Here is a 24,168-nt window from a genome sequence, read left to right as displayed (position 1 = left end):
TGTGGGCAGGAAAAATGTTTAGGCTCAAAAGCCTCTTTTAATATTTTTTGATTGATTTTAATTCAACCCTTGCCATAAATAACAAAAAAGCAACACATTTTTAGATTACTACAAAAAAAATATTCAGTTAAACCCCTAATATAATGTGAATATGCATTATTTTTGTTACCTTCCATGTCATTATAGTTTATCTTTTTTTTAATTTTAATAACATCTCAAACATCTTTATTGGCGCATGCATTGATATTATATTTATTAATATTTATTATCTTCTGTGTAGAATGTCATTTTTTTTAAAGTGCTCTCATGTGTTTGTGTTCTTGTTTGTCTGACTTATTTTGTACATATCTTTTGTTAAATAAAGCTGGAAAAAAAGCAGCTAGCTGAAAGGGGGCATATAACCTCTTACCATGGTGGAGTGGGACATATTTTTGTCAATAAATAGGTTCTCCTCAGGTGCTTATATACTGCAACAAGGACAGCAGTCCAAATAAATGGCCTAATCAAGCTTTAACCATAGCTCTACTTAACTGCATGTGTAAATGTACAGAATGCCAGCTCAACTGTCTTCAGGTTGACTAAGTCTATTGAGTTCTCTGTGATGGTTTTGTTTATTGATTTGATCTAATCAAGCATTTCTCACCTCTAGGAAGTCATAGTTGCAGTTGGGGTGTTGCTCCAGACTGAGAGTCCCAAATGCAAAGGTAATGAGCAAGCCAGGCGCCACTGTCACTGTCCAATAGCAGTCTCGGTTAGGTGGGTAGTCTCCAGGGTAACCAGGTGAGTTGATGTTGCCATAGGGGGCAGTTAGTTCGCCTCCACATACTAAGAGAGGAGATTTCAGGGTCAAAGAATGATTGCTTCATACTTTGGCCTTCAAAACCCTCTGGGAGCTTGACCACTACCACTTTGAAGCAGTTCATGGACAGTTGCTCTCCAGCATTTTCATTCTTCATATTATAAGACTTTCATGGCTCAGTGGTAAAAGCCAATGAGCTACGAATAATAATGATAATAACTGTAATATTAATCATTCTTTAGTGTTGATTTGTGATGTTTAAGGTCTATGTGTGGGAAAGAGGTGTAGGCTGTATATATAGAACAGGACTATGACGTCAGCAGTAGTGAGCGGCATTGTAGGACTTTTGGAACATTGAAGCTAGTGTAGAGACCAAGTTCCAGCAGACAATGGGGTTTTGTTAATCTAGTTATTCAATTTATCCAGTTTGAAAGCACAGTGGAATGGTGACCTTGCCTTCTCCCAATCTTTTCATGATAGTCAAGCATCTGAACACTTTTTGTCACAGTTTATTGATTCGCCTTTCATCAGTGTGTGCAGTAATTTTGAATTATGTTTGGATGGATGCCTCCTCTTTTTATTGCAAAACAAATCTACCTACAGGTACAAATAAAGTGACCTGAGCCTGAACCTGAACATTTGTTGCATTATCAACTGCCATAACTGTTCTTGGCGTGGAAAATGGATCACTAATGGAGGATTTTAACTTTCCAGCTTGGAGGCAAAACAATGGATCTCAGGTCACTGACTTAACAAAGAGGCATTGCATTACATCATGGGTAGCGGACAAGCAAACATCACCTTCAGCAACATTTTCATGTGATGTAGTTGTTCTTAACTCCACTACAGGGCCATTGCCATTATATATCTTTGTTAGTTACTAGTATAAAAGGAATGTTTAAAAAAAACCCCAAACAATCAAAGTACCTTCATGTTTACAACTTAGGGTAATCACCACGAATGACTGTTTTCTGGTCACTTACTCTAAAAATCTGCTGGTGCTACATCCATTCATTTGTACATTGAAGGCTGGACTGAAGAGATTTATAATTTCTGAACTGCTCTGGAGTTATTCCACAAACAAATTATGAAAACACGCTCTTTAAAATCACCCTTGGCCCTCATTTATCAAATGAAAGTGCGACAAAAAACTCATGTGTACAGTCATTTCGCACAAAAATTTATCAATGTGGATGTTGGCCGTATTCACCTCTCCACATTGTAAACTCTCAGGGCGAGGCCTCTGAATCTGGAATATATCGGGGCAATATATGTAAATGACCATAGTTTTCAACAGACACGTATCTACAGACGGTCATTCTTACGCTGTGCTCAGCAAGACAATAATATTTTATGAATCACACCTGAACCCTGTCATAGGATGATTTCTGCACTTGGATCTGCGCTGGATTGTACGCTGGAATAATAATCAGGCCGTTAAATTCATTTCATTTTCCTAAGCAGTGCTCTTTTGCTTATTTCTTCAGCTTTTCTCAGTAGGGTATGCTGCACTTTCTCTTGGACTTTTTCACTGTGTTTTTTGGTGGATTGCAATACCAACTTTTAGGTGTATACTGCCACCTATAGCACTGGATTTATGTCTCCCTTGGAGTGGTGTCTCCTAAAGTATGTCCAGAATGCATTGCATCATGATCTCTTTGCCTATTTTTTCTTTTTTGATTTGTTTAATGTTAGTCACAGCTTCTTGTATCTCCTGTGTCTCATGATAGTTGTGGCTGCCACTTTCTCCTCCCAATATTTGCGTGAAAGCAGTTAACCTCTCAACCAATAAAGTGTGTGTTTATTTAAACTTAATCAAAACTTAGTACTAAATCACCTTCTTTTTAATTATTACTTATTATCGAAACCAAAAGAGAAAAAACAGTCCAACCTGGATCCTGAGACTGCCAAGCCACTGAGAAGCCACCTTTACTGATGATATGGTCGGAGCGAAACCAGAAATATAAGGAATTGTGGGAGCTGTAGAGCTCCGGTGGGTTGTTTTGGCCACAGTATTTTCCAATCATATGAGCCGAAGGACTATCCCCATCATGAATCTGAAGGAAGTCAAAGTTGCAGTTGGTGCTGCTCTCCAGGTCAAAGAAAGGAAAGGTAATACGCAGGATCTAAAGAGGAGAGAACACACAATTCAAGGCATCTCATCTTTCAGCAGGCTATCCTCACAAATGGTTTGTATGCCTCCATAACTGTATGTTAATGACATAACTATACATTAAGGATATAACATCATGTTATTTTCATAACAACTGTTTTGCATGCATTTTCGTAGCATACCACATGAACAAGGCTATGAGAATATGTTGATTGTATTTACACAATCAAATGTATTGTTTCTAGTGCTGCGTCTTCTTAACCTTGTTCTATTGTCCTGACTACTGAATTAAAGAACTGAAAGTTTGACATGAAACTTTTAAAGTAAAATAGAAGGCAGATTCAAATCTCTGGTGTCAAAGTAAGAGGGACAGCAGCTACCTGGTTTGCGTCAACGCGGACCACCCAGGCACAGCTGACATTGTGATCATATTCATCATGACCTGGGGTGTTGGGATAACTGAAGGTCCCAGCAGGGCCAGTCAGGTAACCTCCACACACTGTGAACACATACACAGATTTACAATTCAATCTTACAATTCTTCTTCCAGTGCCTGTGCATCCATTCTACACTCTCTATCTTGTCCGTGCACTTTCTCCACCTCCACCTTCATGTGGCCCATCCCTCTCTAATCTTCCCTTCACCTCTCCTTCTTTTATCTTTCCAGTCCCTCAAGATGGTATTGTCGTGCTGATACCTTGCTGTGCAGTCTGGCAGAGAGGGCCAGTCCACTGGGCAGTGCAAGTGCATGTAAATCCATTAACACCGTCGTTGCAGGTCCCTCCATTCTGACAGGGGTTGCTTAAGCATTCATTGATGTTCTGGTCACAGTTAGGTCCTTGCCAGCCAGAATTGCAGTTGCAGATGTAGCCAGGAGCCGAGGTGGTGGCCTGTGATTGCAGTAGTGCACTGGTCAGATATCATGCATTTGTTTTACAGAGAGATTTAATTCTGCATTTTCTCTTCTTGAGAACATCCTTAAGACAAAGGCATAGGGGATTTATCATGAACTCAAAGACTGACTCACAACTGTGTGCATAGCTCTTGTGTGTGTCAGAGTTTATTATGTGTTTAATTTAAGAGTCTAGGGACGAGGACTGCAAATTAGCTCAGACTAGAAGTATATACATTGAATGATTTGGATTTCATGAAAATGTTACATTGCGTTTGAGTGTCTGCAAAGTCAAAAAAGTGATTAAATTAAAATTTAAAAACAGAACTAAACATGTATTGTGTGAAAATGGAGTGTGTTTGAGAGGCCTGTACTACGAAGCAGGATTTAGGGTTAGTGAGGTACCTTCAGGGTTAACTCTGGGTTTTCAGTACTACGAGGCTGCTTCAATTTTTACCAGGATTTCACCGAGGTAACTTATGCCAAACAGCTAACCTGCTCCACAGCTGGTTAACTTCAGGGTGTCAGATCACGACCTGTCAATTCTATGATTCTATCCCTGCAGTGATATCTGACAGTGTGGCTGATTTTACACTCTGATTCACTTGAGTGATGACAACTGGAAATAAAAACAAAATATTACATTTTATTAGAAAAATAAGCCACACACAATTGGCTATTATAAATGCAACATTTTGGTTAGACAGATCTCACTTAACTACTTTTCCACTGTGTACATTGGTAGCAGAAAATGGTAGCAGAAAGGTGTTTTTATTTTACATATTCAGAGAAGTTTCTTTATCATCCAACTAAATACTAGAATACTCTGTAGGCTATTTATTTCATGTATAGTCTTGGCCTGCTTTTAATCCTTGTCATTTGTTTTTAGTGTTTCTACAGCTTCTTCTGTGGTAAGTTTATGGGCTGTCATTTACATTTGTGATACATATGACTTTTTGGTGTCCCATAAATAGAACATCACCAAAGTTTAGCAGTATCAGTGTTTCATCTGGTATCAGAAGAAGTACTTCATTCATGATTCTGATGATGTTGCTTGTTAACTAACAGCTACCACCTCTTTTACGTGAACACACTTACGTGAACAAACCCAGTCTGGTTATCCAGACTGCCAGCGTTAGAGTTAGTCAGACAGATAACTAAAAGACACGTTATGTATGTTGAACTGGCTACATAGCACAGGCCTCTGGGAGGTATACTACAGAAGCAAGTTGAACAGAGCCAGGCTCTGTTTGACTGAGCTGGCTTGACAAACCCTGCAGCCTCGGTCAGAGCTAACAAGGTACCACAAAGGTGATTATCAATTCTCTTTGATAACCCAGACTTTCTGCTTCAAAGTCTGTGCGTGTTCACAGAAAACAAGTCAAATGATGCATTCAGTAAGGCATTTGAAACTTAAGCATAATTGATCATATGCCGCCTACTTTTGCCCTTTGAAGAATATTAAAAAATATTACGGCACAAAGTGACACTGTTGCTTCAATAAACACAACAAATGGCGTGTAGTGAATGCACAGGTGAATATAAGTGATCTATTTAGGCCTTTAAATCACTATTATTTCTAACATGTCAGCTGCACATTTTGCAGCTCTGAAACTTTAAACTTGATGCAGTGGATTTAAATATTATAATCAAGAATTATATTTAGGTTTGACACTGTCCTGTAATGAAAAAGACATATAAATGACTTTAATTTTCAGTCAAATGAATTCTATGGATCTAATAATATCTGTAATAAATATTAACAGATTAATGTATTAGCTGTAATATAACAGCAGTGTTAAAACAGACTACAGCAAATCAGAACTAAGCACATGAACAGAAGTGGTAATGGTATGTATGATTAGAAGGAATAATATCACATTTACTGTGAAATTAACGTCATCCTGATTAAAAATATATGGTGACCTGTTAATGTATCTGTAATCTACGTAATCTGTGGGTTTTATAGAAACTTATTTTAGAGCCACTGAGGTCAAATTGACCAGCAAACACCACAGAAACATTCAGTAGTTCAGTGAGAGCCACAAACACATGAATAAGGTAAAAATATTCTGTCTCAGATTTTTTGCATCACTGATAAACTGCAGGCTGCTGTGGGTAAAGTTTTGCAATGCATATATCTATAGCCTACTGTAAATGCGCATCTTTATTAGAAGGCATTTAAGTAACATTATGGCTCAATAAGTCGTATAAAGTGTATTACTACCATTTTTGGTTCATATGCTGTCACTGATTACTGGGTGATGCTCCTCAAAGAAGCTACTGAAACTAAGAACATAACCTGCTCCTCACCAGGTTAATTTTGACACATTCATTACCCTGGTGATCCAGCCAGTTTAAAAGAGAGCCACCTTCATAGTACAGGAAACCCTGGCTTTAGACTCAACAGACCTCACTAATCTTGCTTCGTATGACAACCCCCTGATCCTCCCCTTCCAGTCAACAAACTCTGCTGCACATGTATCACAGCCACCATTTGGAAAGGAGTGGTACAGACAGTGCAGATACTCCACTTGGTCCACACAGCATCCCATCATGTCTAAACATACATGCGCACAGTCACACACACTCACCACGCACTGTCCGTTAACACAAGGGTTGTTGGTCTGACAGATATTGCTGGTCTGGGTGCAACCAGTCGGTCCGTAACCATTGCCTATGTAGCCCGGAGGGCAGGTACACACAGGGAGGCTTGTGCCTGGTGGATGAGGGAGGATGGAGTGAGAAGATGAAGACAGAAGAGAGGAAGAAGGACATAGACAGGAGAGTTTGTCATAAAATTCCAATCATACTTTGGACACTGTACACATTTTCTTGACCCAAGTGAAGTTTGTGAAGTCTATCAGTTCTTTTATTAAGAAAGTGGTTATAATGAACGAAAATGATTGGGCTGGTGAGGAGGGCTGACCACTGGGGTGGCTGTGACTGAAGGGAAGTGCGGGTCAACCTCTAATCTGAAGGACAGCAGTTCGATAACCCGGCTCCTCCCATCAACATATTGAAGTATCTTTGGGCAAGATACTGAACTCCAAATAGCTCCCAATGCTGCGTCATCGGAGTGTGCCTGTGAATGATTACTGAGTAGCAGGACACACCTTGTATGGTAGCCTCGGCCACCAATGTGTGAATGTGTGTGTGAATGGGTGAATGTGACATGTAGTGTGAAAGCGCTTTGAGTGGTCAAAAAGACAAGAAGAGCGCTATACAAATACAGTCCATTTACCATTTACTTTGACACCTTGTAAGGCCTCACATTCCAGACAGCTAAAATTACACAATCATCCCTCCTGTATGTAACCTGTATAAACATGAAGTCTGCAGGGACTTATATAAGTCCTGACCAGATGCCTTGTCTGTGTTTGTGGCACACCCAAAAAGCTTTGTACCAGTACAGACTTGTTACTTGCAAATACCTCTAGCTGAAATTCAAGCCCTACCTATTAACATAAGACCTGAACTGCTCAGAAATCAAATATCAACACAGAGCTAGCTGCTCCAGGGTGTAGTGAATAGGGGTACCAGGGTAAAATAGAACAACTGATTTAGTTTTCTATTTTATTTTTACAATTAATGTAGTAAGGGAATAATTAAATAAGATTTGTTGACAAAAGAAAAAAAACCCTCATTTAAAAAAATCATTCTAAACCCCCTTCAGCAAATAAAAAAAAAACACAACACTACTTTTGTGATTCCTCCGCTTCCCCAAATAACTTTCGGAAATCCCAAATGTCACTGGGATTACAGGCATCACAGCACTGTGCATCACGCACAGTGCTGTGATGCACTGATTCTCTTTAATCAAATAAACCACAAATACTATTCCCCAGGCTTTTGGCAGAGACAAAATTGACAATGACTGGAAGACACACAAAGTAATAAAATCATACATATGTTTGTTTTTACCTGGAGTGGAGGAGCAAGTAGCTAATGGGTGACAGCCTCCATTGTTGGTGGCGCAGATGTTGGCCTGGGTACATGTTCTCCCATTCCCCTCATAACCTGCATTAATACAAGATTAGTCTTTAAAATCACTCACATTGTTGGACTTGTGGTGTTTTTTTGTTGCTTTTGCTGCTCAGGACTAATGGTCTCAGAATTACAGAGCATCACAGGTACATGATGGTTCCTAGGCTTTCTACATTCACTCATTTTCAAAATTGTACATTATAATTAACATTGGTGTCTAGTAGTTTGTAGTTTTGCTCTTTAATAAACTAAAACACATGAGCAGATATTCTACAAAGGCAGTATTCAAATAATGGTGGCATATCAAATCCTAACCACACAAACAAGTAATCCCTAGTTCTTGATAAAGTGTAGCTAAAATGATACTATTGCTCCCTTATTAAAAAGGAGTAAAAGGAAAAAGATGGAACTTGAAGGTATAAGGAAGGGTTGTCTTTGTTAGAATTTGTGGTGGTCACAATCATAGATGATAACATAATTACATCATGTTCAATAAACATACAGCATTTCATCCTTCTTGACCACCAGGGAAGTCTCTAATAGTTAAATATCCAGCACATGCATGAACAATATACCAACAAAGTTATAAGTATGACCAAGCCAACACAAGTGACCTGAGAAAGAAGCCTTACACCTAGCAATCATTCCCTTTCATCTTCTCATCTAGCAGTGCAGGCTGGGTTCAGTATTCACTTGCATTTTATCACTTATGTCAGAGACCTCACAGCTGATTGCTTGGAGCTATGTCCTGTCTTCTTCCCGTATAAAGAAAAAAGGAGTGGACAGTTCAAATAAGTTCATCTCAATCTATGTACTTCATAGTTCTAAAAAGGGTGGCGGTTTTTGTCTGAGATCTCACACATTTGAACCAGGTGCTTTGAGTGAACATGTGTTGTACAGCAGAGGTTTGACAGGATGCGTCGGGAAGATTGTTGTATAAGGAATGATTTAAAGGATGCTTATATTCTTGTGCTAGTGGCACTGAACAACAGGCGGTTCCTTTGTTTGGCTTCTGAAGGCAGGTGTACCACTTCCAGATGTATTTGGATGACTGGCTGATATCTTCTCAATCTTGATTTAGAATTTTTGGGGAATTTTTTTAGTATCAGGCCTACAAGAGGCCTTGAGGTCATATACTTGACCCCCACAGCTGCCTTTCTTTATCTTGGCCTCAGTAGATACAGTGTCTCTTCTTGGTGAGGTGCAGTTGCATAGTTGGGGAGACAAGCAAGGTGATTTAGGTTAACATGGTGAGCACACTGTTTAAAATTAGGGACCAACAGAATCTTCTCTCACTCATAGATGTATGCAAATTAACTTTAATTGGTAGCATGTTGTGTCTTTCCAGGGACGACTGTTGTGGTTAAGTACCAGCCTCAGACAAGGACACTTCAGAATCTCTGGACGGCATACACTGTGCCACAGTCTGTATGTGCAACTGTGACTCTCCTTGATTGAGTTTTTATTAAATTAAGAGTGTAATTCATCAAAGTCTCCTGAGTTTTTCAACAGTTGTTGACTCACCAGCTCACACTGTTTTTTCTTTGTCAAAACTCAGGATAATGCAATTTGGGACACAACAGCTCTTGTTACCCAGATGACTCAGCTGGACCAGTCAATGTGAGGGGTTCATCAGCGCTGAACTCATGTTCAGATGTCCTCATCTCATTGTGCACCTCTGAAGGACATGGTTTCTTGTGATCTGTTGGCTTTTAGCTCGAGTACTTACATCTTCTAGTGATGCAGGATCTTTTGCTGTAATTAGGGGAGTACATGTTTATGTATGCTTATGTTTAAGACTCACTATTGAGTTCCTGTGATTAGGTTAGGTTAGGAGTTCAGACTATTCTTAATTTAGGAGCATTCATTACCAAAATTCTGTATGCCAACAGAAGGGAACTCTTTTCTGGTTGGTGTAGACAGTTAATCACATGCTGCCTATACTGCTCAGTTTTTTTTTATTTCTGGACCAGGGGTTTGCAGTCTCTACTTTAAGGTTAATGTTCCTGCCATCTCAGCTTGGCAGATTTTAGTTGCTAGTCAGACAATAGGGTTTCATTATCGACTGGTAGAGGCTCTCCAATAGAGACCACTGCATGATGTACTTGTGCCTTGCCAAGAGGCATTGTTTTATCTACCATTTAATTGTCAGCTACAGTGGCTGATGTCTTGTGCAGGAAAGTGAAATGGATGAAATGGGACTTGGACTGGCAGTACAATGGGAGATCAAACGCTTGTGCCCACATCTTTTCTGAGACCTGGCTCCATTCTGCCATCCTGGATTATGCTGTTGCATTTGATGCAGGAGGACAGAGTTCTGGTGGGACAAGGGCAGGTGGGTGGGTATGGGTAGTGTATACAAAATGGTAAATTAAAGCTATGCCAATGCATGTACCTGCAGCAGTGCTTGTACTTCATACCACCCCTACATAAGTTAGTGCCCCACCTCAGGCCACACCAGGAAAAAAAACAAAAAAATGTATGGACAGGCCCTTGGCCTGCCATTTTATCCGTTGAAAGAATTCAATAATGTTTTTGTTGCTGACGTTTGCATTCCTTCTGATGCAAATTAAAAACATGCATCACAGGAATGTACAACTCCTTTTGTGTTGTTTAAATTTTGTTTTTCTTGTGTAGCATAAAGGGAAAACAACTGTATGTCCTTGTTCAACCCTGTGTTGTACAATGACAACAAATGAACTTTGAATCCATTATCCCTTCCTAAAAGGCTTTCATCTTTATACAATCAGTTTGGCATCAATTTGGCAATTTTTACTCCGCATCCAAACCCGCTCTGAAGGATGTTCCACTGACTGACACTGGTAGACCTTCATCCCGCACCTTTGCCCTTTTCAATAGTTTTATTGTAATCTAATCCTGTGGCAACACCATTTACATCTTCACTCTGTAACTGAGGCACAGTGAGTGCAGATTCGTGTGGCCATGTTGGTTTAAGGCAATACTGTCTTTCGAGGTCAAGACAAATCAAATTGAACAGAGCAACAGTTCAACTGTTCTATGAATTCTGAATGACCGCAAGAGTTCATTGTCATTTGCAATGAGAAGATACCATAGGAGAAAATTGCTGGGTGTCAGTCTCCTTTATAAAGTTGCTTGCATCACCATGTCAAGTGTGTTACTAATCTCCTGCCAATGGTCATTGATGGATATTAAGATATTACACGACAACTTTCGTGGTCATACAAAATTAATTTGTAACTTGGTCATACCTGGAGGGCAGGGACCACAGTGGAAGGAGCCCATTGTGTTGAGGCATTGCACCATGGGAGTGGTGGAGCAGCCACCATTGTTGGTTGAACATTCATCCACATCCTGACAGCTGTAGCCATTGCCTTGCCAACCTGAGACATATTAGAGGTAATTAGAGCAAATCTCTACTTACTCAAGCACTGGCAATTCAAAAAACTGCAGTATAAGCTTGAATTTTATGCACACACAAACTCATGTACAAATGTAATGTGGTACACCAATGTCCAATAGAAACCAAATGGTTTTTTAATTTTTTGTAACCAATTGCAAACATTCTAAGAAAATCATAAATGAATGAGGCTCAGTCTGATTTCTGAGTGGAATGTGGCCTAGGAATGTAATGAGTGTGATATGGAGCGGCAGAGTGTACGGCCATATGACCTAATTCATTTTGGGAAGTAATGGTTCAAACAAATATCAATAATACCACAATAACCATGAGCTGTTGCTGCAGTCATCATGAATGCAATTCTCAGAATAGACGTGATGCAAATCCAGTGTTCAGTTAGATCGCAAGTCTTTGGCTGAATTTCAATGAACAGTGCAGATCTACAGGCTCACAATGATAGCATTCATGGGCTTGATCAGACATAAAGGTATGAAATATGTTAATCACATGTCCTTCATAGTCCCAGGGTCAACAGTCTCCGCTTACAGAGGAACAACAATTCAAAAGCTGTTTCTTTCCCTTAAATAGACTTCAAAATTGAAGAAGACACCTTGTTAGTCAAAAATGATTGATGATTGGCATCATCTTGTGATGTCACATTCAGAGTATGTACACAGAATAAAGCTCTGTCGGCCATGAGAGTTTGCAGTACTATACTGAAGGCCTCTACTTTCCACTCGTGACTCTCTTTATGCCACATGCAGTCTCTAACAGGACTGTGGACTGAGTGTCACCAGAGTGACACCCCAGATCTGCCGTTTACATGTTGTGCACTCTTTATCGTGCTGATGTAACAGAACCACAGAGTATGAGTGCTGATAGTGATTGTTACCAGCAGGACAGGCTCCACAGTAGAAGGAACCCTGAGTGTTGTAGCAGGGAACAAGAGGGTTGGTGGAGCAGGGTTTCTTGGGCAGGTTACACTCATTAACATCTGCCACACAGGACGGGTTCCCAGCTGGAGCTTCCCAGCCACTGTCGCAAATGCACTGATATTTGGGCTGTTTATTGAGAAGAAAAACAGTCATAGTTTAAAAACTATCATCCAAAATCATACCGAAAAACAAAGACATGGAAACACAACAGCAGCATAAAAAAAAACCACTGAATTGTTTGGCCCAGTCACCTAAAAATGATGTTTGATCTTTGAAGATATCAGCAAAAGGTTTCCAAACAATGGATTTCACTTGTTTTTGGTAATATTGCAAAGCTTATCCAGCTGTAGTAACTTAATCATATTTTTTATGATTTTTTTAATAAACATTAACCAAACAACACATTTTACTGAAATTACAATATTTTCCTTATTTTTTTTGCCTACACCATCTACAGACAGGATTCCTGCACTTACCAGCCATCTCCCTGCAATTCTAGTATGGTACATGAATGAAGTGTTTTATCAACTCAAAGAATCATTGTCTCCAAGCATCCTCCTGGCAGTCATTACACTAAATTTGGCACCTAATTATGAAAACAGTTTAAACTAAATTTCTAGGGGCAGAGTTATAATTGTTATAAAAGAACAGTTTGTAACTGTTTCCATAAGAATGGCCATACTGCCCAAACGGAAAAAGGTCAGTCTTATTAGTGTCTTTGATGCACTTTTGCAGGACTATTTGCAGACTTTGATGTCTTCTTTTTAGCATCACAAATCAAGGTGGCAGTTGTGGATGTCGCCATACTTGACTCAAAGTCCAGATTTGTTACCAGAAAATGACTGGTACAAGTTAAAGTCACCTATTGGAATATTAATTCTGTGAAAGCCTTAAAGTCTCAGATACTTACTGTACTTAAGTGTCAAAAGAATTTTATCACATTAAATGTACCTAAGTATTGAAAGTAAAAGTAAATGCTGTCACTAAAAAGCAAGCGGGCAGAATTAAAATAAAAACATCTGTTTATTTCTTACATACACAACCTAAAAATGGAGCCCTTATTTTACTTGAAGAAAAAAGGTTTACCATGCAATGTAAAAGATTTAATGAACAAAATCCAGGGTTTCCTTCCCTAGCCATTCCTTAATTGGTTCTTGCCTCCCCTTCACCCTCCATCAGTCCTCTGCCTATTTTGTACTGAGTAACTAAAATGTTTAGGAGAAATGTAGTGGAGCTGTCAGAAATATATTAATTCAAGCAAATCAGAGATAGCCCTTAAAATACTTAAGTACTATAACAAAGTATCATTACTCCATTACATTACACCAAGGCATTGGCACTGTGTCAGAGGGTCATAGTCACTTCATTAATATCATGAGTTATCATTAACCTAAGACTAAAACTGTATTCACACTAACATATTTTTCTGTGAGGTAATATTATAAAAAATGGCACAAATGCAATAATTTTGGCTACTTATTGTGTAAGTTATATAGAGCAGGATGTTTAGAATAAATACATCACTGGCTTTTAATAAAGCAGCAAAATTGTTCTGACTATTGACACATTCAGTCTCAGATTAAGTGGAAATCAGCCAAACCTTCTGCTCTGCTGCTTTTTTCCAGTTGAGTTTACATACAACCTCTCTGTTGTCCTTCGTGATAAAACGTTGATGCTTATTTATGCCTTCACAATCAAACATTATTGATCCTTATAAAATATTAAACTACACTGTGCAATTCTGTATAGGTATACAGAAAAAAAAGAAGTACCATTTTGTTTAACCTTGAAATAAAATTTAAACTTAAAATTAAATCTAATGATGTGAATTTTTGCTTTTTTTCTTCAGTTGATACAGTGGTGTAAAGCATTGATTCTATTGTGTTAACACTACAATAATCATTACTCTGCCATATATTAAGCAGGCTGGTGAACTGGTTACCTGTCCAGGTGTGACCCGGTCTACATCAATGCATGTGCCATGTACACAGAGGTCCTGTCCGGCATTCCTGCAGTCATCATACCGAATCGTGCAAAGAGTTCCGGACCATTCTGGAGAACAGGTACAACTACACAGAAACACAACTATTATTATCATGATCAGCACCATAAGGTGACTGTACGAAGCACTAAGTTATTTTAAATAGACTATCAAAAAGTATATATGTATATAAATATATATGAAATAGAAATGTATTAAATATTGATATCTAACAAGGGCCATTAAGACATCAGACAAATACTTTATCACCTACTTTTATGGTATTCAACCACACAGAGAGTTTTCAAAATACTTACAATATATCTGACTGTCATGCTTGTCTGCTTTCAGAGAAACTAATTACTAGGTTAAATTGCATTCAAATAACTTTAAAGAACGGGTGCTTAAAGTTTTGATGAATATGTACCATTACAGGAAGCCAGCACAATGAGGGCCGTACAGGAAAAGCACAGTGCAAGTTGCCCACCGGAATTGCTAACTTTAGCCAAAAGCGTTAGCATTATAATAGAACATGACTTCAGCCACACTATTGATGTGCCAGTCGTTGTCATGCAACCAGGAGCTTTCTTCATGTTGTCATCCCTAAGCTGACAGATGCTTTTTGGGGTGCACAGTATGACACAGTCTCTTTACTCAGTATATGCCATTTAAGCAATATTACATCAGGTGGTGAGCTTTAATGTAATTTGTGCCAAGACAGTGATGTGGACATTCTTAACTGTGGTCATGTTTCGGTAAAAATCCCAGCAAACAATACCTTTAAATTGAATACAATCCAGTACTGAGAGGAGTTAAAGACATACGTGAATGATCCAGCAGTGTTGACACAGGTTGCTCCATTCTGACAACCTTGAAGTGTTCCTGCATACACCTGACATTCATTCACATCTGTCGCACAGTTTGGACCCTGGTTGACACACACAAACACACACACGGAGCAAGAGAGAAGGAAATGGGAGAGAGAGACACCTTGTTTACAGTCAGCCAGAAATATTAACATCAGATAAGATGAAATGTCAGTGATCCTTCACTGTGTCATCACTGAAAAGAAATAAAACATGGCAAAGTGTTCAACTGACATTAGAGACAGAAAGTTATACAAATATGCACAAACTATCATTTTACCACAAATTAATATGAATGCTGCAGGGACAGACATTTGCCATTTTCAATATTGGATTTCATCTTGGCAAAAAGGGTAACCTGTCCCAATCCCCGAAAGCCTCAGACTTCCTGCATGTCATCGAGGTTTGCATTTAGTCATACTGCATTACCAACATTATCTCATCCCAAGTCACAGGCTGTGACTTCAAAGTCTACATATTAAGCTCTAGGTAACTTTATGCATATGCTATTTGCGTTCTGGGATGCTGCTACTATACCATTAACAAGCACACATGCTGGCACAGATGGTGAGAATCAAGGGAAGGAGGCACATGGTAAGGTGTACAAAAAAAACCCCATCTCATTCAGATGAGAAGTGAACACTCACCTCCCATATAAAAGGTTCATTGCACTGTCCCTCCTGCCCACCCGCCCTATAGTGAGCTTTGTGCTCCTTATATTACGGTGTTACCAGCACCGTTTCAACCTGATGCAATCCTGCTGCTGTTTTTTCAAGTGACACGCCCATCTGCGAATCATGCTGATGTGGCAGGTGCTGTGCAACCATCCGCCGGTGTATAGTAACCACCATGGCCAGTTCTGTCCGGCTTCACCCTCAGCTGACGCCTTCCAGCAGCTAATCATAATATTTTGGTGTCAGGATTTTACACTGAAAGCACTGCAAAAGAGCATCGGTATTTAATAACTTTGAAATGAGAATAGTCTGGTGTATGGCTAAATGCAAACATATTTGGAAATGTGCCACTAAAGCTTAACACAAAATGAAATGGGACATTATATATATATCCCATTTCACACACACACACATGTGTGTTGTGTGTGTGTGTGTGTGTGTGTGTGTGTGTGTGTTGTGTGTGTGTATGTATGTATGTATTTACATTTTGTGTCTTTGTCTTTTTAGTGATATGCTCTGACTGACTATAAAACTATAAAACTATATGACCTTGTTATACATATGATCATCTGGATGCATCTGACCTTCGCCAACATACTTAGACTTTGACTGTAGTGTGTAAAGTATGTGTCAGCTTAGTCTTGTTCTGAGAACTTTGTTTTTTAGTGTATTTTGTGCTCATGTGGGGCATCCCTTTAGATAAATATTGATTCTGATTTCAGAAAAGAGAAAGAAATCTGAGACAAAGTAAACTCGAAGCCAAATAGTTTTACGGGAGAAATAATAGGATTTGGGGGCTCTGGACAAAATGTAGTTACAGTGAAGACCCAGTGTGATAACAACTTCCATATTGTAACAACCATAACAACCATAGTGGAACTCACAGCCCAGTTGCTGGGACACACACAGTGGTATGAGTTGAGTAAGTTTAGACATGTCCCTCCATTCTGACAGGGGTTACTGCTGCAAGACACCTTCTGGACTGTCTGCAGGAGAAAATGCAGGAGAGAAACATGATATGTATGGTACTGTCTGTAGTTTGAGCCATTACAACAAAGAGCTGTTAAATATCTCACCGATTCAAGAACAGTCACTTTATTCTCAAGTGTTGATACCTGGAGAGCATGGAAAGAAGCGGAAAGAAGCGTGGGAAATAGGTTTCCTGGCACTGTATATAGGTCATTCAGCTTTTATTACAATCTGATTGCATCAAATTAATTAGCTCAAGAAAATAGAGGGTGACTGAGTTAACATAAATAAACCAAAAAATAAAATATGCAATGTGTTTATGCTGCAAATGGCATAGTTAGAATATGAATTCCATCTGGACTGAATTGGTTTAAATAAAAGAAGGTATAGGATTTAAAGATCTTACCCTGGTGTCAAGCTGGGTCAGTTTATTGGTTATTTCAGGGGGAACTCCACCTCCGTGAGTTTTGATGTCATTAATATCATCTTTGTTGGTTTTGATCTGAAATCAGACAGTTTCAGACACTTCAGTACAAAAGCTGAAGATAAATTATTTTCTGAAAAAAAATATCCTCCATGTGTATTGAAGAAATTAGCACACTGTTGTGTAATTAACCGTTGTGAAATAAACTCTGAATTATTTTGGTTGAACAAAAGTCCCACGAATGTAAGATATCTCTTCCATGTATCCTTATTTTCTATTATTTCTGTTGAATTTCCTTTATCTTTAATCTGTTCTTACACATCTAACTAATCAATAATTTTACTAAATAAGAGTTTTACATAAATTTTAGATTTAAGTATATGATGTGATGATAACTGTTCCTTGGACCTTGAGCAAGGAATATCCGTCTGTCCATCTGAATGTGTGTGTGTGTGTGTGTGTGTGTGTGTGTGTGTGTGTGTGTGTGTGTGTGTGTGTGTGTATACTTCACCTATCACTAGAATCGTTAAGGGAATCACAGTGATGAGTCTGAAAACCTAGAAATTTGTTAGCATGTCAGCACTCCTGGTTCTCCCACCTCAAAGTCTATCAGTTTTTAGTTAGAAGCCTGAAATAAGGTGTGTGTTAATACAAACTTAAGAAACTTTCATGTTTTGTTCTATGATATATATTCCATCAGTAAATACCCACTGTGAACTTTGAAGCTTTCATTTGTTTTAAAAAAGGTGGTTGCTAACAAGCCAAACACGGCTTTACAGGCTCGGTGTGGTGATGCTGCTACAGTGTGTTTGCCTTAAATTAGCTTTCTGGTGACTGCATTCTAGCTTCAGTCTGAAAAATGGTGTTCATTAATGAAGATTATCTTTCTGAACAAAACGTGTAAGTATCATAAATGTTTGTTTGCCACAGAGCTCATTTTTTTGCAATAATCCAAAATCCAATGGAAAAATCCCAGAGGCTTTTTTACGAGGAAACCAGAGCAATGCTAGCTTCCGTGTTGGCCTACAGAAAAATGTTATCCCGGTCGCACTCTTTAGACATGTATGTATAAGTATATACCAAAGTGATTGTGTCAGCCAATTGCTGGGATACATCAAAGTTACTGCCACAGTGGAGAGAGTGAGATTTGTCTGTATTCAGAGAAAAAGCTCTAAAAACGCACTGTGCACTTCCTGCTCAGTAGCAAACAGCTGACAGACACAGATGTAGAGACAAAAAACAAAGTTAAAAGAGAGTAAATGTAGCACTTAAATTCATGAGACAGACACAGACACAGCTTTAAGTGAATGTTCATGTTGCTCTATAACTGCTGGATATGTAAACAAGCAAGGGTTGGCTAACATCTTAGCTATAGCAAATTAAATTAGGTGAGAAGTCAGTGTTTTGTTCACAGTTTATTCGCAGCCCCTACATGGACTAATTACAAATTTAATTCTGTTCATGGCCAAAGGTGTTGTGTTGTGTTTTTTTTCTTTCTTGTTTAAGTTGTCCACCCATCCATCTGTATGTCTGCTTCTTTCTTGTGAATACCATATTTAAACACCTTGAGGAAATATCCTCAAATTTGGAATTGTCGATGACCTGGTAAGATTTTAGTGGTCAAAGGTCAAAAGTCTAGATCACTGTAACCTCTGGTCTTTCTTATTATAGTGAATGTGATATCTCAAGAAAGCCTTGAGGGAACCCCCCTTAAATTTGGCACAAACATCCGCTTATACTAAAGGATGAACTGAGAATTTGGTGGTCAAATATCAAGGTTACTGCAGTCTAATTAACCATATGTGGACTGTGGCACTAAACCTGCCATCAGCTGGCTGATTATGACTGGCAGTCCTCCTTCCGTCTGCGATATATGTGTAACCGTTAATAAATCTCCTTCATTATGAGAAACAATAACAGCACCCACCGAGCTAAGAACCTACACACTGAAAAGGTTTTGCTGAAGGTTTGGATCGTAAGTTATGCCTGCTTTGTTCTTTTGGTGAATTGTTGTAAAGATCTACAACTAATTTGATAACTTGTGAATGCACCTCGGAAATACTGAGACTCTGTCTCTGGCAGCAACATGCATTACAGATGTTTTTTGTGGGATTTTCTTTTGTGGAGACATTTTAATGACAGTACTTGCCTCCCCTTGTGCAAATGATCCACCAAAATGAGAATGCAGGGGCACCTGTGGGGCATCCTGGGCATGTTACTGCCCAAGACCTATGTGACTGGTTTAAAAAACACATACTGGCCTGAGCTTGTTTTATCCTTATAGCACAAAGGTAATGTGTTTCAGGGGCCAGATGCATAAAACTCTGTGTCAATTCAGACTAAAATTGTGTGTATGCACAGAGGCAGAAATATGCATACACATTGTTTTGGTCAGATGTATATAGCCCTGTGTATGCCTGATTCTGTTTTATAAATCACAATCATTTCCACAACCACAGTTCACCAAAGATGAACGCAGAAAAGCCCTGAAACATCTGTTTGCATATTCATCCTCCTTCATCATTCCACCTGTCAGTGAGAAATACAGTAAAGAGTGAGCAAATTCACCAACTGAGTTGCATCGAGCAGCCATCATCACACACAGCTGTGGATGTTTGTAGTGTCTATATCCCGATTTTGATTGTCATTATTATTAAATATCCAAAGGATCAATGATTCATTCAGAGTGCTCATGTGGAAACTGACTTTACAAAATACTTCACATGAAAAAAAAAAACATCATGGGGAGGTGACTGTAAATAAAAACAATGATGACATAAATCACTCATAAATAATGTAAGATTAACTTTATGAATGTGCCTGTGATTGACATTTTACAGAATACAGTGTAAGCAGCAAAAAATAAATATATAACAGTGTCAACAATCAGTAAAGCTAGCAAAAAATAAATAAAAAAAACTGTTACTGACTCTAAATTTATATTTAATCTCCTTCTTCTTATCTGACCTGCAGCTCTCTAAGCTGAAACCATGTGTACACTGCTCTGCAGAATGTTTGAGATGTGCACATTCTCAGCACATGTTCTTCCTTCAAAAATACCAGTTTACATTTAGGTACACATCGTTGATGCATCTGCCCTCAGGCCTTTTTCGGTAATGTGTTGTACTGAGGTGCTTGTATTACAAGATGCTTGTTAACATTATTATGTGTTAATACAACTACAATAACTGTTAATAACATTTAAATATGTTAATCATTAGATTATAAGGCATTTATAAGCACTTATAAGAAAAGTATTTACACTTTATAGCCTTATAAATAATATTAATTTAAAACCCCTTATGAGTTTGTCCTTGTGCTTATTTTCAGATAATGTTCTTGTCTTTTTTTACTAATTTTGGTGTCATGTTATTATGATGTTCACTTCCTTCTCCCAGTGTTTAAGAAACCAAACCATTTTGTGTGGGTTTCAAAGGGTTAATCAAGGATCCATTAACTCCTCCCTGATCTTTGGTCCTGGCCAAACTGCAGTGTCTGCTTCCTCACTTGAGAATCATTAACAGCCTCACATGATGAGCAGGCTGTCAGGTGTGTAAAAGCTGATAAGAGGATATCACACAGATATGGAGCACAGTAGTGAATATGTTGTTTGGATAAGCTAATTGGTTTGCTGCTGTGATGTTGGTGAAGTGCTGGGAGCACAACCAGGTCCACCCACAGATTAGAAGAAAAGCACCAAAACAACTTCTAAACAGCATTTTACAACTGCAGTCAGCAGCTGCTCCTCAGTATAACTGAAGGTGACTGGAACATGGTTACTGGACCTTTGTAGTCCTCTGACCAATCAAAGAGCTTCATTCAGTTCAATTCAGCTTCTGTTGTTGTTCTTTTTTTCTTTTTTTTTTTAAACAAAGCCCAATATCATAAATGACAATTTTCATACAATTTTGTGACATGATCTTAAATCTGTAATTATGATAATTATAAATACAGTTTTCCCTATCTTTTTTTCTTTTTCCCCCGTACATTTTACCCAGCTTTTTTATTATGTTATGTTATTTTTTTTAAATCTACTCATTTCTTGGAATTTGTGAAACATTATTTGCCAAGTTGCTCATTGCTTTTTTTCTTTTTTCAAAAAAAACCCCACCAATCTGTTTAGGGCTAAGAGGTTTAAAAACTTGTGAAAGGCATCTGAAAGCAGCACAAGACAGGTGATGGTGTTAAAATGAAACATGACTACACATTAACACACTGATGGCTCGGCCAAAGGGAGCAAAGGGTGTTGCTCGTTGATATTTTAGACATAATTTCATACAGAGTATGCGCAGGGGATAGATAATTCTATCATGGAACAGAAACACATTGATTTTTCACTCATGTGGCTTTCATGTTTTTAAAGTTAGTCCTTATTAGTTTGCATTTTGTTCATAAAGAAGTCACTTTATTGCATCAGTATAAACCATTTCTTATTGTAGGGTGATTGATGGGATGCAGACATGTTTACAACACACCTGTACAGTTTCTTCTTCCTGGTGTTTGAAGTCAGTTATGAAAACAAATCTTCACAACAGTTTTATCTGCAGTAAGTTTCAATTTGTCATGCAGTATGAAGTGTTAAGTTTTTATGTTTTGCTTTAAAATGAATCCACTTGTTATCACTGAAATTCCCACTGTATGAACCTTTGAATGGTTTCTGATTGTATGAGCCACAGCACATTTATATCATGTGAAATGTACATGTTAGAAATGGAAAAAGTCCAGGCTTACCTGACTCAGAAGCTGGGTGAGGTCTTCATTATTCACTCTAACCCGGCCTGATTCTGATGTCTGGAAGCGGATCTCTTTACTGCCACCAGTTGTGAAGGTGAGGTGGCCTTTATCTGACAGCATGCGAGGCCTGTTGTATCAAATCAGCCACACTCCATTGTTAGACTCTGTGCTAATATATTCTCCAAAGAGCAGTTATATTTAGGTCAATCAGGTATTTGTACAAAGAATAGGTCAATCCTTTGAAATCTGAAAAAAACTGATTTCTTTTAAAAACATGGGAAGAAGGCATCAATAAAAGAAGAAATGGACCAAAAATTAACAAGAAGTTAAAAGTACAAGAAAATTATCTGGAAATTAGTAAAAAAAAAAAAAAAAAGAAAAGGGAAAAGGAAAAAGAAAATGACTTTGAAAAAGTGCTTAAAAGTAAAATAATTTTGTGACAATTTAAAATATATAATTGTGATAATTAGCCATAAATAAAGTTTTTCTCTCGCTTTTTACTTTTACCCTTAACATTTTCATTAGCTCTTAAAAATAAATTTCTAAAACTACTCATTTCCCACCAACTTGCTCAGGGCTCAAAGTACTCAAAGGAGTACTCAAAGCAGCACAAGAAAAGTGATGTCAATCCAGTTTCATGCAGTTAAAAGTCAAATTGTTTAACATTTTTTAGCATCTTCAACAACCTTATTCTCTGTATAATTTAAAAACCCTAAAATGTAAAGTAACACAAGAAAAGTGATGTCAATCCAGTTTCATGCAGTTAAAAGTCAAATTGTTTAACATTTTTTAGCATCTTCAACAACCTTATTCTCTGTATAATTTAAAAATTTGAAAATACAAACCATTGAAAATCTATATAGGGACCTGTTCAAATATCACTATAACTCAGTGAATTCTGGCCAGCTGTATATAAATTGGAGTGCTGTTGCTATTATGCATATGTACGACTGAGTAATGCTAATGAAGGCCATCAGTTTTGATTCATCTCTGTTTAACAGTTAAATCTCTACAGAGCTCCACTCACTGGTCATCGCTACCACTCCTCTGTGCTTTCTGCGCTGCGTCCTTCGGCTCTCCCTGCAGTCCCACCAGAAGGAAAGTGAGCGTGAAGAGAAGCCATGAGAGCTGCCGTGTAGCAGCCATAGAAAGATGTGTCTTTCCTGAGAACTCTAAACAACTTTACTGGGATGTGACATGCTGTCACACTCTAATGCTCCCTGCCAAGACTTTGACCTGACAGCATAGCCATAAAGAACATCTCAATTAACAAAAAAAGGTTCACTTTGTTATTGGGTGAGAATGTCAGTCACATGATTGTAAGAGATGAGTAACCTGATTCCTGTGGCTTCATGTGTATGTGCTCTGTAGATGTCAGGAGGTTCACCGTGTAGATGAACATGAGGTCAAATTATTTATAAATATTTTAGTCCTGCCTCAAAAGGCATCATGAACATTATTAATAAGATTAACTGACAGTTGGTATAACTTCTCAAAACATTTTCTTCATTCTTAATTTCTGAATGAATTTTCTTTTTACTTATTTGATTTTTTAAAAAGTCCCTTCACAAGAACTAATGTCACACAAACAAACTTATTAAATGATGCAATCACATCATATCCATTATCAATAGATCCATTTTTAGCATGCTTTTGTGGAAAAAAATTAAAAAAAGAAACTTGGAGCCCACAGGCCAATCTCCAAACTCCAAAATCTTATAAAGATTCTAGAAAAGACTGTCTGCATACAATTAACAACTTACATGAACACTAACTTTTGAAAAAAATCAATCAGTCTTAAGAGAAAAGTACAGCACTGAAACTGCATGGTTACAAATGATCTCATCCTTGGTGCTGAGTGGGTGAAGGGTCGGCCATAACACTGCTCGACTTAAGTTCAGCTTTTGATACAATCTGCCATCTGAAAGAAACTAAATATAACTTTCTAAAAGAAATTTTTACACTAGTTTAGGAGGCAGGCATTTTTGTCCTCCAGAGGGAGTTTTTGTTCAATCTGAAACTGCACGAAAACAAAAAAGCAAAGTAAATGTTTTTGCTAGAATTAACATGCACCAGTCTCTTAAAAAAATAAATAAAAATAAATGTTCCACTCAGCATATAGTATACATAAAATAATTCAATTTATTTATTCATTTTATTTAAAAAACAATCAAACAAAAAACAGTGGCATCATGTAAACTGACTGGCATATAATGAGCTAAAATTCTGAAAAATGAAATTAAATGAATGGTAATTTGGCTTAGGACTGAAGTTGCTTAAAATATTTAATTTATACTTGTTTTTTGACAAGGTCATTTTTGTCATCTAATTACATCAAATGATATTTTTAAGTGAGGCACAAGACATAGAAGTCAATGAAAGTGGTCATCAGTTAGTGTATATGTTAAACTGGCT

The 24,168-nt window shown here is 38.0% G+C and overlaps 1 protein-coding gene across 1 annotated transcript in view; it reads right to left on the bottom strand.

Moving 5' to 3' along the window:
• cubn (cubilin (intrinsic factor-cobalamin receptor)) overlaps positions 1–22,899 on the bottom strand; it is a 110,103-nt gene extending 87,204 nt beyond the window's left edge. The window contains 15 exon segments of the mRNA XM_042510417.1: positions 644–825; positions 2,691–2,925; positions 3,293–3,411; positions 3,610–3,802; positions 6,399–6,523; positions 7,729–7,824; positions 11,022–11,153; positions 12,063–12,231; positions 14,048–14,174; positions 14,911–15,014; positions 16,511–16,612; positions 16,703–16,741; positions 17,002–17,097; positions 21,751–21,880; positions 22,781–22,899. Coding sequence (XP_042366351.1) covers positions 644–825; positions 2,691–2,925; positions 3,293–3,411; positions 3,610–3,802; positions 6,399–6,523; positions 7,729–7,824; positions 11,022–11,153; positions 12,063–12,231; positions 14,048–14,174; positions 14,911–15,014; positions 16,511–16,612; positions 16,703–16,741; positions 17,002–17,097; positions 21,751–21,880; positions 22,781–22,899 — 1,968 coding nt within the window.
• Between the last annotated feature and the right edge of the window lie 1,269 nt (positions 22,900–24,168).

The sequence above is a fragment of the Plectropomus leopardus genome, chromosome 21 (genome assembly GCF_008729295.1).
Source record: "Plectropomus leopardus isolate mb chromosome 21, YSFRI_Pleo_2.0, whole genome shotgun sequence".
NCBI lineage: Eukaryota > Metazoa > Chordata > Actinopteri > Perciformes > Serranidae > Plectropomus > Plectropomus leopardus.
Note: the sequence above shows the minus strand (reverse complement) of the source record. Positions and strands in the feature narration are given on the sequence as shown.